Genomic DNA, 12947 nt, shown 5'->3' with positions numbered 1-12947 from the left:
AGAGTTGACACCCTCCCACACACGGACAGACCCCGAACCTGAATCCGGGGGATAAATATCACCCTCCTTCCCCCTCTTGGGAACATTGCTCAGACACCATCAACCCCTTCTTTACTCGCTACTCCTGAAAACTTCACCAACATGGCTGAGAAGGAGCAAATTGATGCCGGCAATGGCTTCGACCTCAACCAAGAGGCGAGCCGCCAAGGCGAAAACGAGAACATCGAGTACAATCTCGCCAACTCGCACGACCAGCTTGAGCGAGGTCTCAAGAGTCGACACATTCAGTTCTTGGCTCTTGGTAAGTCACCGGAACTTTTCCATGTCTAAGTCGCTAACACTCTTAGGTGGTGCTATTGGAACTGGTCTCTTCATCGGTTCGGGCAGCATCCTTACCCGTACCGGACCCGCCCCCCTCTTCATGGGTTACCTTTCCATGATGGCTCTTGTCTGGATCATCATGAACGTCCTTGCCGAGATGGTGGTGTACCTGCCTATGCGCGGTATCACTGTTCCCTACTTCGTCGGCCGCTTCGTCGACCCTAGTCTCGCCTTCGCCGCCGGATGGAACTACTGGTACGCCTATGCGATGCTCATCGGAGCCGAGGCCGTTGCTGCTGGTATCATTATCGAATACTGGGAGCCTCCGGTGTCTATCGCTCTTTGGATCGCTATCGTTCTCGCCGTCATGCTCCTCCTCAACATCATCGCCGTCAGCTTCTTCGGTGAGGCCGAGTTCTGGTTCGCCAGTATCAAGCTCATCACCATCTGCGGTCTCATTATTCTGGGTATTGTCATCTTCTTTGGAGGTGGTCCAGACCAAGATAGCGTCCGTGGTTTTACATACTGGAAAAACCCAGGAGCGTTTAAAGAGTTCGGTGCTAAGGGTTCGACCGGCCACTTCCTCGCTTACTGGAGCGCCTTTATCAGCGCCGGATTTGCTTTCATCACATCTCCTGAGCTGATCGCCATCGCTGCTGGTGAGACTGTCGCTCCCAGACGCAACATCCCCAAGGCTGCTCGTCGTTTCATCTGGCGTCTGGCCATCTTCTATGGCGTCTCCTCCCTCCTTATCGGAATTCTCGTCCCCTACAACGACCCCAAGCTCCTTGGCGCTACTTCTTCCAACGCCAGTGCTTCTCCCTTCGTTATTGGCATCCAGAACGTCGGAATTCCCGTCCTTAACCACATCATCAACGCCGCTGTTCTGACTTCTGCTTGGTCCGCTGGTAACTCATTCCTCTACTCTGGTAGCCGTGTTCTCTACTCCATGGCTCTTAACAACCAGGCACCCAAGTGGTTCCGCATCACCAATAAGCACGGTGTGCCGTGGGTCGCTGTCCTCTTCACCTGGTCGTTCGGCCTCCTGGCCTTCCTCAACGTCTCCAACTCTGGCGCGACCGTCTTCAACTGGTTCGTCAACATCTCGACTATCTCTGGCTTCATCGCCTGGATTGTCGTCATGATTACCTACCTCCGCTTCCGCAAGGCTCTCATCTTCAACAACCTGCTCGATGCCCTCCCCTACAGGACTCCCCTCCAGCCTTACGCCACCTGGTTCGTCCTGCTTGTCATCTCCCTTCTCACCCTCACCAACGGTTTCGCCATCTTCCTCAAGGGCAACTGGGACGTCAAGAGCTTCATCGCCGCCTACATTACCATTCCCCTCTTCCTCATCCTCTACCTCGGCCACAAGATCTGGTTCCGCACCCCCATTTGCATCCGCCTCCAGAACATCGATGTCATTACTGGAAAAAGGGAGATGGATGAGCTCGCTGCACAGGATGTGCCGCCCGTTCCCAAGAACGCGCTCGAGAAATTCTGGTTCTGGCTTGCTTAAGCGTGTGTTGAATGTTAGATAGATATGAAGAGCCTTGATGGCGTAGAGCGCCAATTTGATACCCTCAGATGTACATAATGAGATGAAGAATTATCTGACCTTGTCCGCATGTCCACTGTCATACCCGTGATGATCTTGGATACCGTTAAATAAATAGTGAGAGGGGGGCCAGCTAAATCCTCATATGAGGATTATGATACCTTTATTCTGCCTTAGATCTTTTTATGATACATACTGATGATTATTAGAGGATAAACTAAGAAATCTTTGACAAGGGCGCAGCCAAAACGTCAGAACGTCAGAACGTCAGACCGAACAGGAACACCCTGACCCAGTTAATGGCAAGAAAACTGCCATCGTTAGATTGGGAATCGTTAGATTACCTCAATCAAGTCGTGATGAGCCAAGGCGGCCAAGCGAAAAGGAGAGAAATGCCGAGCGCCGAATGCAAAGAGGTAGAGCGTCATGTCGAACCATGAACTTGACCCATGCTGGAGCGTTGGGGTAGACTCATGCAGTTGTCGCCGTAATACCCACGAAGCAATTGGAGTTGCTTTCGCGTCTGCTCGAGAATCTGTGGCCCCGACAAATCCGGCGTGAAGAGACGTTTGCCCAACTGGTGGTCGGCGGCGATCAAAGGAGAGGGTGAATCCTCTAGGCCATTCCCGTTCTTCGAGGCGGCCACAATCCGGTTGCGAGCCAGGGCGATGAGCAGTCTTTTGTTGAACTCTTCAGCTCGGGCTGCCTCAGCCTGGTCGAAAATCCGCATGGACTGGATCTGGGTGCTCTCATAGGTTGTGTCTGGGCGATAGTTGATCTTGACCTTGTTCTGGGATACCATTCGCTGGTTATCGTCGCGGAGTTCGAACTTGACGACCTCTGGGTGTTCGGTCGACACCGCTAACCAGGCGGTGACACCGAGTTTGCGAGCTTTGGCCTCCTTTATCTCTGACTCGTCTTTGCCCTCTCTCTTTCGCTTTCTCTCGTTGGCAATCGACTCTGGGGCGTCGTGTGCCCACGTTCCAATCTGGACCGACATCTCACGCTTGTCCCTCTGTGTCGGGTCTTTTGGGATGTCGGGTGCGCCGTTTGTGCTGTCCCACTTCTTAAAGACGGCCTTGAGAAAGTTCTCAAGCATCTCCGTGGTCAGGGACTCTTCTTTGCCGTCGCCATCGATCCTCGCCCATGGTTCAGCAAGGTCACCGAGCATGAAGAGCTCAATACTGGTAAGGTCATACGCCTTGGCGATGACCTTTTTCGGGGCCCGAGACGGCGCTGCCACAAGGTCCAGCTTTTCGAGGATGTGACCCCGCGTGAGCTGAGCCCCAGTCGAGTCTTTCTGGGAATCTTTGGGCTCCATTTTGTCTGTTCTGAGATGGATATGCATGTTAGGCTGAGACCTCCGTGTAGTGGATGGAGTGGGCATACCGAGAGGAGAGAAGGGGTCGGGACGGTGTTGAAGAGGTGGGCTTCTTGATAGCGGCTTTCGCCCTTGGAGTGGCAAAGGCTTGAAGCGGGGAGAAAGTGATCCTTCTGAAGGAAGCTAGCTGAAGACGCCCGACTTGTTGTTGTTCTAAAGAGAGTGGTTAGTAAGATGGGCACTCTATCTAAGTTGGCCGGTCTTAGCTTCGCCAGGAGCTCCAAGGCTCCTAGTTACTGACCCAGAACACCGCGTGAAGGTGCCGACCATCGTTCTGGTACCTCCGAAAAGGCTCATAGAACCTTTACATCATCGGCATTGGGGTGAGACAAAACTCAGACGTGATTCCACCTGCCGCTAGACACGCAAATCTCTCTAGTCCGTCAAAGATGGGTGGCGTTAGTCATGAAGTTAGCCACGAAAGCTAGCCCGGGAACAAAGAGTTCCTCTATCTAAGACGGATACTGTAAGGCAGATTTCGAGAAGGAGAGGCAGTCTCTGGCGAGAAGGGGTGCCGTTAGGCGTACCCTCGGTGGGAATCTGCAAAAAAATAAAGTGGGCGTGAATACGGCGTGCTGTCGGGTTTCGAGACGCCTGACCGTAAAGTTAAATGTCGTTCTCAAAACAAAAGGATAAAAATGATAGCCATTAGGCCTAAGGTCGGGGATGTTGGAATGTCGTGGAAGGAAGGATGCCGTTAGGCCTGATTGATGATCTGGTTTGCAAGGTCAATTATTGCTCCTGAGATGGACATGGCTCATGACTTACTTGGTGCGGTGATGGTGGACTTGTGGCCTCCGTGGGCAACCAAACGTCAAGTTGCCTCGTATATCCTTCCGGTACCACTCTTGACCAACTAAGAGCTTCCATGGCCGGGTTTGCCGCGGAGCCTGGCGATCAAGTCCCAGTGTTCATCGAAGGCATCACACGCCAGCCTCAAGACCACAAAGAGTTTTTCGATAGACTCCTCGCGAGGGATTTCCGGATGACCCTCATCATCGCCCACGTTGCCAGATTGGGCGAATCCGGTGATGCGCCTACGACTCATGGCGAGTACTAGCCGCTTGTTGAAGTCATTCACCCGATGCTCCTCAGCCCGGTCGTAGATCGAGATACATCTTTGCATGGCCTTGAAATGCGACATGCCAGGGTTGTATACGACGACCTTGTTATGCGGAGCCTGTCGGAAGAACGTATCACGGAACGTATACTTGAAGCCGCCGTCTTTGGGAAGGCTTGGCGTTAGCCATGCATCCGCACCCTGCTTTCGAGCAGAAGGCTTCTTCTTCTGCGGCACCTCTGCGTCGTGGGTCTGCTTCCTCTTGGCGCCCGCAGTCTCAGCAAGTGAGGGTTGAAGGTCCTCTTCCCACGTTCCGATCTTGAGTCCCGTGTCTCTTTTGTTCCGACTTGGCTCTACCGGGACTTCTGGCGCGCCCTCTGAGCTGTCCCATCCATCGACGACGGCTTCCAGCAAGGCTGGCACGCACTCAGCCATCGACGGGTGCTGGGGCGAGGGCTCGGCCTTGCCGATTCTTGCCCAGTATCGAGCAAGGTCGACGAGCGATATAGCCTCACCCTTGGTCAGGCCCTCAGCGTCTAGGATAGGTGTTCCGGGAGCTCGAGACTCCGCAAACTTCAAACCCAGGGTCTGGCTCTGGGAGCCGGAGGGCTGGGGGTTATTCGTCGGGGCGTCCATGACTGAAGATTCTAAAGAGCTGGAGTTAGATTGAAGGACTCAAGATGGCCAAGATGGCTTGCATACTTACGAAGAGGGAGGGAGCAGGCAGTTCTATGAAGAAGAGCAGGGAGTAAGGGGCTTCGCAGGAGAAGGCAAAGCTTCGTGGTGATGGAGGTGATGGTGAAGAGGAGAAAAGCAGGATCAATCCGCAGGTTGTTTTCTTTTTGATCGTGCTGAAAACAAAAGCGAAACTCGTTGCCCATAAAATTCTGTTGTTATGATTCCTCGCTCCATCCTCATCAGTGCTCAGTAGTGCCAGGCACTGACGACACTGACGGCCCAGACCTCGCTACTGGCAATGCCTTGACCTGCATTGTGCCTTGCGAGCCTCCCAAAATGGACATTTTAGTTTCATAAATCTTTCTCTGAAGGCGAGGGTCAGCCAACCGGGTCTGCTGCCCGAAGTTGAAGCAGACTTTAGCATAGCAGGCTACTTGGTGCTTGGAGGAGCGTGAAGCACAGTTGCATCTAGCAAGGAATATTGCTCAAGGCGCTCCCGATATCTCAAAGATATTTACGTATTCATTGTTCTCTGACAATACGCGATGCGTAGATCTTGGGAAAACACCACTCACGGACGAGTAAGTGATTTCTCTTTCGCAGACTTCCCAGGCTTACATATCATACTCGGGAAAAGATGGACCAGGTCTTGGACCCCGCTCTTCCCAGGAGTCTTATCTGTCGGCCTTGATTCGACTTCACCAAGATCACGGCCGACTCTCCCACGAACTCGAACACCAGCAGACGCACCATTTAGACACCACCGCTGACAACCTACCTGCAAACCTCTATCCCCCGCAGCAGACTTCCAACGAACTGCGGCACAAGCTTTCACACTACGCCGATACCTGCCCAACCTTGCTGCCGATAAACCCCCTCTCCTCTCCCATACGTCACTCCAGACTCCCTCACGAGGGATCAATCACCCAACCCCGACGGAGTGAGACATAGACATCCCTAGGGAGGGAGCCTCGTGGGACCGAGGACCGCCAAGACCCCGGGAGCCGGGTGGAGAGGAATGAGCGGAGAACACCCAACCGCGGAGTACTGGGAAGAAGGAGGAGGAAGAGGATGTTGCGGCCAGTCAGCCAACCCGACCCAAGAAGAGACTCAGGCTCGAGGATGACGAGACCGATGAAACCGCGGAGGAAGAAGTCGAATACAGACACCCACTACTTTATCACCACCGATGACCCTGACCGTCTGCGTTTCCAGGGACGCATAAGATCCCTGATTGACATCCGTTCCGAAGAAGATATGCCGACAGCCCAATGGATGAAGCTCCCGCGATCCTACAGAGCCATGACTCGGGGCTTTCGAAACATGCTCGTGGAGAGTGATGTCGAGGAATTGGCTAGAGCTATTCTTCAAAGTATTCCCTAACAATCACAACAGATACTGGGCCGCCAGAACCTCAAGCCCATTGACCTCTTGGATCTACCAAAGGTTTCCAAGAACTTCCCCCACCGTCTGACATATCTGGATGTCGCCGTCGACAACAACAATAACGACGAAGAATTGCTCTAGAGGGTTTCGTTATCTTCTCGGCCTTTCCAACATCACCCCAGAAGAGGGGCAAGTTTGAGGACCGCGATACGGATGAAACCGTTGAAGACTGGATCAAATACCGCAATACCCACGTCCCTGTCAACGATCCTGACCTACGACGCTTCCAGGCCGGCATCCAAAGCCTCATCAAGAAACTGATCGACTAGTCCCGTTCCAGCGACGAGATGTCTATATCTCACTGGATGAAGCTCCCCAGATCGGAACGGGCCATGACCCGCGGCTTCAGGAACGTCCTCATGCAAAGCGATGCAGCACAACTGTAGTACCATTCTCAACCACATCCCGCATAAGTCTCAACAGATCCTTGGTCTACAAGAAGTCCAGCCTATCGATCTCTTGGATTTGCCTCGGGTGCCCAGTAAGCTCTTCCACCGCCTCACCTATGTCGATATCGGGGTCAACGTTGGTTCTTTAAATGTACGTACGATGCCGACTGTATTGCGTCCAAGTACCCCAATTAAGGCTCCCAACCCCGGAGTCCAGATCTAGCCCACCATGGATACAAAGCTTTACATTGGCTCAAGTTTGGCCGGCAGAGGTGGGTATACCCGCCTCCAAGTTCACGAAAAGGAATCCAATCGCGGCACGCCTGGCACAGGTGGCATGCACTACGGTTTTACTCGTCAAGCCGGGGTGGTTCCAAACTACCGAGTTGTCAGAGTCTGAACCAACCCCGACAGACTCCGATCAGATGGCCAAGCAGTCCAAGACCTCAAAAGGTGGATGCCGGTGTTCTTTGACGGTCTTCTCATTGTCTACCTCGGCACTTATCATGTCACCCACAAGTCGATCCTAGAGCAACAGACCGACCTATTCTCCGAAACATCATACGAGCTGGTGGATAAGCTGAGGTCTGGCCTTGATCTTTCCGAGGAGGAGGACGGCACGCAGTTCAAGGAGGAAACGAGACACCGGGGTGTCATTAGATTACACTGTCCTAAGAGTAGCTAGTAAATCATCATAAGAATATCATAAGATTATTAATTAATTAAGTTGAGCTATAGGTAATCTTGGGAGAAAGTTAGGGTTTGGAACACGTCCAGACGTTGCCTAAGCTCTAAGGCATGATTAACCTTGACCCTGGCTCTGGTCGAACAACACGCCGGATTGGCGCATGCGAGGACAGTCTCGAAGTTTGTATCCGGAATGAGATTGTCGGTGCCAAATCCACAGCAACGTGCAGTGTTGCATCCGTCGCACAACATCTCTTCATCCCAGGGATGGACCATTAACGTTGGTCGATGACAGTCATCACACACGCCGAGTGTGCCCAAAAGTTTCGGCCGAGTGTCCTCGGCTGATGACCATTCAAGCTTGGCGGCTTTGGCGAACTCATAGCATCTTTGGCAGCGGATTCCGTTCATCAGGCCATAGAGCTTGGCCCCCTTCGGAATTCTGACACCACAAGCCGAGTTCATGCACCTGGGAGAGTTGCCTCGGTTGAACCATTTCTGGTTGATGGCGTCGCGCTTATTCCCCAACTCACGAAGCCAAAAGCCGTTCGAGGTACCTTCTCGGGTGCGCATCGACCCCCCGTTTTCCTTGGCATATTTGAGACAGCCCGAGCAAAGGCGTGGTGAGAAGGGCCCCCGCTAGGGGAAGGAGCTGGATGGCTCCAATGAAGTCTGGTGACGCGACTGTTGGCGGAAGAGCAGAAGCTGTAGATCGTCGTTGACACTCTGGGTTGGCGCATCTATCGACCTTCGCCATGCCACCACTGACACCTTGCATTAGTGGCCATGCGTGGTTAAGAGAGTAGAGGTAGAGGTCGGGGAGGTCGGGGCCAGAACTCAGCTTCGAAATATGGCGCCGCAAAGGATAAGATGATGAGAACACTCACTAGAGCAATTCCAAGCAAAGAGGAATGCTGAGCACCGAGCGTCGAGTGCCGAGAACCCAGGGTCGAACCAAAAGACGCAGAGATAATAAAATGGCACAAGAAGCCCTCCAGAGCACTTCTTTGTGGTTGTTGTTGAAGACGCCGGAAAAGGGGAGAAAGAAGCCCACGAGATGAAGTCTCCGTTGTTATTGATGAGGATTAAAAAGCCGAAAAAAATGAAGCAGCTCGCTAGAGCAATTCTTCGTTGTTGTTGCTGATCGCTAGATCAAGAGGATGAGGGGCTTGCACAGGGCAACTCTTTCGAGCTACCCTCGAAGACCCTGGCAAAGAGCTTCTCTTTCCAGTTATCTCCGAAGACACCAGTAAAGCGCTCAAGATGCTCCACCGTGCCCTGGATCAGATGCTGCTTCACGTATTTTCGTTGGGCGAGGCGGTCGTGAATCAAATGATCTGGGTTGACCACGGGGACGGGCATGTCCTCGGAATTCCCATTCTCCGAAAAGTCCACAATACGCATGCGGGCCAAAGTGACGAGAACTTTCTTGTTGTACGTATCGATCCGCATGATCTCAGCCTGCTCGTAGAGGTGAATGCACTGAATCTCGGCCTTCTTCTGTGTCATACCAGGGAGGTATTTGATCTGCGTGCCCACGGCCATCTGAGATTTGCTGTCAAGAATATTGAACTTGAGAGGCTCCGAGCTTTTGGCGGAAAGAGCGACCTAAGCTGCTTCGCCGGTTCTGCGGTATTTCGAGGGTGTCGCCTCCGACTCGTCTTTGCCCTCTTTCTTGCCCTTTAGCTTGGAGGCACGCGACTCTTCGAGGTCTTTTGACCATTCTCCGACAATGACACCCTTCTCTCCTTTTTCGATCTTTGACTTCTTCTTGATGGGTGGCACCATGCAGCCGCTATCCCACTGGTTGAGGACTGCTTGGAAGAAGCCAGCCATCGCCTTCGTTGTCAGCGGCACCGCTTCTCCACTGCCTTCTTCGATCTTTGCCCACTCTTGGGTAAGGTCGCTGAAGAGGAAAATCTCATAGCCCGTAAGGTGATGGGCCTTGGTGATGGTGGTTTTGAGAGCACGAGACTCTGCAGGTTGAAAGTCCAGCTTTTCCAAGTAGCGCGCCAGCGTGGACTTCTCGCTAGTCGATGGCAGTGAACCGTCTTGGGGCTTCCATCTTGGCTTCTCTAAGGCGGGGATGCGTGTTAAGCTGGGAACTCCGTGCGATAAATGCAGCGGGCATACCTGGAGGTGTGAGGGGCCGGGCACGGCGTTGGGGGATGTTGATTCTTGGTCGCGCCTTCAGTTACCAAGTTGGTGACGATGTGGGAGAAAAGAAGGCGAAGGAGGCGGGGATGGGCAGAGTGATCCCCGGCCTCGGAGGGGGAGAGATCTGAGAGGGCGGAGTTGCGTGGGTTGGTGGTCAGGTGGAAGTGGTGGAAAAGAAGGAGAACGGCGGGGAATTTGCGACTTCCATCTTGTCAGCGACGAGCAGGTGTAGGTCACGGGTCGGTTTCTTTGTTGATGAGAGGATTTCGTGGGTGACTTAGTAATTTATTTGGGAGAGATTTAGAAGACTGTGTCGGAGAATCTGGTCGCGCTCTGGTGGAGGTATTACCCCCTTATCGCATTTTTGAGGCAGGTGTGAGGGCTGCCGCTGGCTTCCCCAAAACAACAACACAAACCACAACGCAAACGACAAACAAAACCTCACGCACCCGCAATCACGCCAAACAGACCCAAACTTTTGACGATAGAACCGAGGTCTCAATCAGCAGGCACCATCATCCCAGAAGCCCGTAGTTCATCCTCTTCGATGAATGGCAGCGCGGCGAATTGGCTGCCTGCACGAAGCCACACCAAACTGCAGCTATTGAGGTGCCGACAGGGTTGCACAAGAGGTGGAAGTGTCTCTTTCCAGCGTCGTTGGATGCGATGGTCGATCCAAGTCTTTCCATCAGGGCGGAAGCATTCCCTCATCTGAAGAGTTTGGAAAGACGGCCGCATTATCTGTCGCGTCTGGGGCCCCGATCCCATCTATATACTTGATCGACGTCGAGATATTGAGCTCCGAAACTTATCATTTCAAGGCCATAATCGACTTCCAGTGGGCCATAAGTATTATGACTGCCTTCAGTGGTGCTGCTGGGGCGCCACAGCTCCTACTTAGCGATGACGATTCCGACAAGCCTAACTTCAGAACTATGAAGTGGGTTAAAGACTAGCAATCTCAGCAAGCAACACTTCGAGACATCCAGATGTCAGGGAGCACACCCCCTCTTCCCCCCGAGGCATATCAGCAACCTCCTCTTCGGCCTTTGGTGCCCCAGCCTATCTCAGCCCAGCTGCCTTCGAGAGAACCAGTCCCCGATGCATCCCAAGCCAAATTGAGCCTGAGGACTCGACAGACTCAACCCGATACGCTTCCTAAGGTTGGCCAGAGTACCGAAGAGCCTGCAACTTCAACGGAAGCATCAGAACTACGCCCTGGTTGTTCTACTTGCATCTCTTAATTAAACCCTTGTCGATTCCTGCCAGTTTAGACGATAATCATCCTTAGCCAATGATGATTTTAGTGATGAGTTTTGCTTAAGGTAATAAAATTTCAATTAAGTTTCTTCCTAATTTTATCTAATACTGATATAATAGTCCCAATGCCTTCTCATTGTCATCTAAACTGTCGTTTGGTATTCTTCTTTGACCCTGACAATGAGCCAGAGCCTTCCTCACCCCCGAGCAAACGGCCTCGCTACCCAGCAGCTGCTACGGAGACTCACACATCTCAGCCATATCGTTCCCTCCCACCAGACGCATTGTCAATAGGGAAACCATGGATATGGCCCCTATTCGCGAAGCTGTGGGATAGATCGATGAAGGAAGGGTCGGTTTATCGCCTGTTCGCGAGGCTCTGGACCAACTGCGGTATCCCCGTCAATGGCCCCACGACGGAATCCAATACGCGCAGGACAACATCGAAGACTCGGCCATTGCCGCTATGCAGGCCCGCGACTCTTCACTTGCGGTCAACAACGCTGTCAGCGCCAAACAAGCGCCTTCGCCTAACGGCCCCCCCGCCACCACCCAAATCTTCGTCGCACGCAAGGTCGAGGGGCAGAGCGAGGTCAGGAAAATCGAGTATCGACTTGCAAGACTTGGCTGAACTTGAAAACGACGGTTAGGAAGGGTAACATCAGGCCAGGCTTGCGACAGAACCGCCAAACGACGGTGATCCTCGTGATATCAAAATGGTACAAGACGTGTACACAGCTGCGGCGGCGAACAGGGACATGGCGGTGATTTTCCCTGCTGGTATCGCACTCTCGAGAGCATCCGACCGGCTTGCCTGGGAACCAGGTCAGGCCCTTGGTGTTACCGAAGAAGGCTTTATTGCCGAGATCTCACGACCCCCCAACTTCTTGTCTCCCGCCGACCTCGCCGGGAACAACCAGTCGTCAACCTCGCGGGGCCATCAGCTCAAGCATGCCCGCCCAGAGATCGTGGGAGTTGGCTGGGGCGATTGGGACAAGCACCGCGATTGGGCGCTGCACGGACGGCACATTGACAAGACGTAGGTCCCCAGGGGAAATTGGACAACTGATCCCGAGGTGTTGGGTTTTGCCATCTTTGAGGGCGACTCGGAGGATGCTTCCCGGGGTGACAGGATCACCTATGAGGTGGACGAGGAGGACGAACTCCCCAAACCTCCCAAGACTCCCTATGAGGCTCTCCACCCACGGAAAGAGTTTGGTTCAGCCAGCAGGCGACGCGGAGGAGGCCGCGGAGGGCGCAACTCGGCCAACAATGGGTGGACACTCTGAGCAGACGGGCGTCCAGGCGCCCGTGTTGGGTCTCTCTTCGGACAATCGACGATCTACACCATTTCGATCACCCCCATCCTTTGGCCTAACGGTACCCGTCTGGTACGGCATTCGATCTCTTACAATCTTGCTGACATGCATGGTGAGTGCTATCTCTCAACGGCGTCGAGGTCATGGAAACGAGACTTAAGTCCCACGTCAGATTATCCTCCGCTAAGGATAGCGAGTATATTATGATAAAGATTTTATAGGAAGTAAGTAAGTTACTCTAAGATATTCTATTTTTAGGATAACTCTTTGACTATTTTAGGATAGCCCTGAAGACCCTCATTACCTCCCACCCATCTCTTCAACTCTCTCTTTCTTCCTCCCCACGCCTCTATCGAACTCTCCCATCGTCTCTTTTTCATAACCCTCGAAGAATCTTTAAAGATGGACGAATCACGCACTTCGACCCCAGCCCCTCGACGCCCTGAGCGCCCAGCTCCCCAGCGGATTAGCCTCGCGGAAACGATCAACGACTAACGACCGCGACACACTTGAGACCCGCCTCCCCGACAGTGTCATCATGGAGCCCTGGCACCTCACTCATGGCGAGAAGGCGACGATTCTCGAACTACTCACTACGCTGTGCCAATGCCGTGCGCAGGCGGCGCAGCCACCCGTCGTCACGTCGGAAGTGCACCACGCGGCTTGGAGGGCGGTCTTTTCGGGCTAGGAT

At 53.3% G+C, this 12947-nt stretch overlaps 7 protein-coding genes across 7 annotated transcripts; 4 read left to right on the top strand and 3 right to left on the bottom strand.

The window, feature by feature from the left end:
* Nucleotides 1–141: 141 nt before the first annotated feature.
* On the top strand, nucleotides 142–1840 carry MRS44_006063 (uncharacterized protein; the record flags this gene model as incomplete). The annotated part of the gene is made up of 2 exons (XM_046271976.2): nucleotides 142–301; nucleotides 348–1840. The coding sequence occupies 2 exons, from the start codon at nucleotides 142–144 to the stop codon at nucleotides 1838–1840; spliced, it is 1653 nt and encodes a 550-aa protein (XP_046140363.1).
* A 463-nt stretch (nucleotides 1841–2303) lies between these two features.
* Nucleotides 2304–3200, bottom strand: MRS44_006062 (uncharacterized protein; the record flags this gene model as incomplete). The annotated part of the gene is made up of 1 exon (XM_046280564.2): nucleotides 2304–3200. The coding sequence occupies one exon, from the start codon at nucleotides 3198–3200 to the stop codon at nucleotides 2304–2306; it is 897 nt and encodes a 298-aa protein (XP_046140364.2).
* Nucleotides 3201–4116: 916 nt separating this feature from the next.
* On the bottom strand, nucleotides 4117–4956 carry MRS44_006061 (uncharacterized protein; the record flags this gene model as incomplete). The annotated part of the gene is made up of 1 exon (XM_065621625.1): nucleotides 4117–4956. The coding sequence occupies one exon, from the start codon at nucleotides 4954–4956 to the stop codon at nucleotides 4117–4119; it is 840 nt and encodes a 279-aa protein (XP_065477697.1).
* A 1344-nt stretch (nucleotides 4957–6300) lies between these two features.
* MRS44_006060 (uncharacterized protein) lies at nucleotides 6301–6713 on the top strand (the record flags this gene model as incomplete). The annotated part of the gene is made up of 2 exons (XM_065621624.1): nucleotides 6301–6370; nucleotides 6526–6713. The coding sequence occupies 2 exons, from the start codon at nucleotides 6301–6303 to the stop codon at nucleotides 6711–6713; spliced, it is 258 nt and encodes an 85-aa protein (XP_065477696.1).
* Nucleotides 6714–7062: 349 nt separating this feature from the next.
* Nucleotides 7063–7518, top strand: MRS44_006059 (uncharacterized protein; the record flags this gene model as incomplete). Its single annotated transcript, XM_065621623.1, has 2 exons — nucleotides 7063–7189; nucleotides 7259–7518. 2 exons carry the CDS (start codon nucleotides 7063–7065, stop codon nucleotides 7516–7518), a joined length of 387 nt encoding a protein of 128 aa, XP_065477695.1.
* Nucleotides 7519–8672: 1154 nt separating this feature from the next.
* On the bottom strand, nucleotides 8673–10415 carry MRS44_006058 (uncharacterized protein; the record flags this gene model as incomplete). Its single annotated transcript, XM_065621622.1, has 4 exons — nucleotides 8673–9108; nucleotides 9178–9585; nucleotides 9654–9885; nucleotides 10295–10415. The coding sequence occupies 4 exons, from the start codon at nucleotides 10413–10415 to the stop codon at nucleotides 8673–8675; spliced, it is 1197 nt and encodes a 398-aa protein (XP_065477694.1).
* A 251-nt stretch (nucleotides 10416–10666) lies between these two features.
* Nucleotides 10667–12944, top strand: MRS44_006057 (uncharacterized protein; the record flags this gene model as incomplete). The annotated part of the gene is made up of 5 exons (XM_065621621.1): nucleotides 10667–10840; nucleotides 11275–11543; nucleotides 11608–11976; nucleotides 12119–12368; nucleotides 12687–12944. 5 exons carry the CDS (start codon nucleotides 10667–10669, stop codon nucleotides 12942–12944), a joined length of 1320 nt encoding a protein of 439 aa, XP_065477693.1.
* Nucleotides 12945–12947: the final 3 nt, after the last annotated feature.

This window comes from Fusarium solani (assembly GCF_023522795.1).
Source record: "Fusarium solani strain SB1 chromosome Unknown bctg00000003_1, whole genome shotgun sequence".
Taxonomy (NCBI): domain Eukaryota; kingdom Fungi; phylum Ascomycota; class Sordariomycetes; order Hypocreales; family Nectriaceae; genus Fusarium; species Fusarium solani.
The sequence above is the reverse complement of the archived record's forward strand: the minus strand, read 5'-3'. Positions and strand labels throughout refer to the sequence as shown.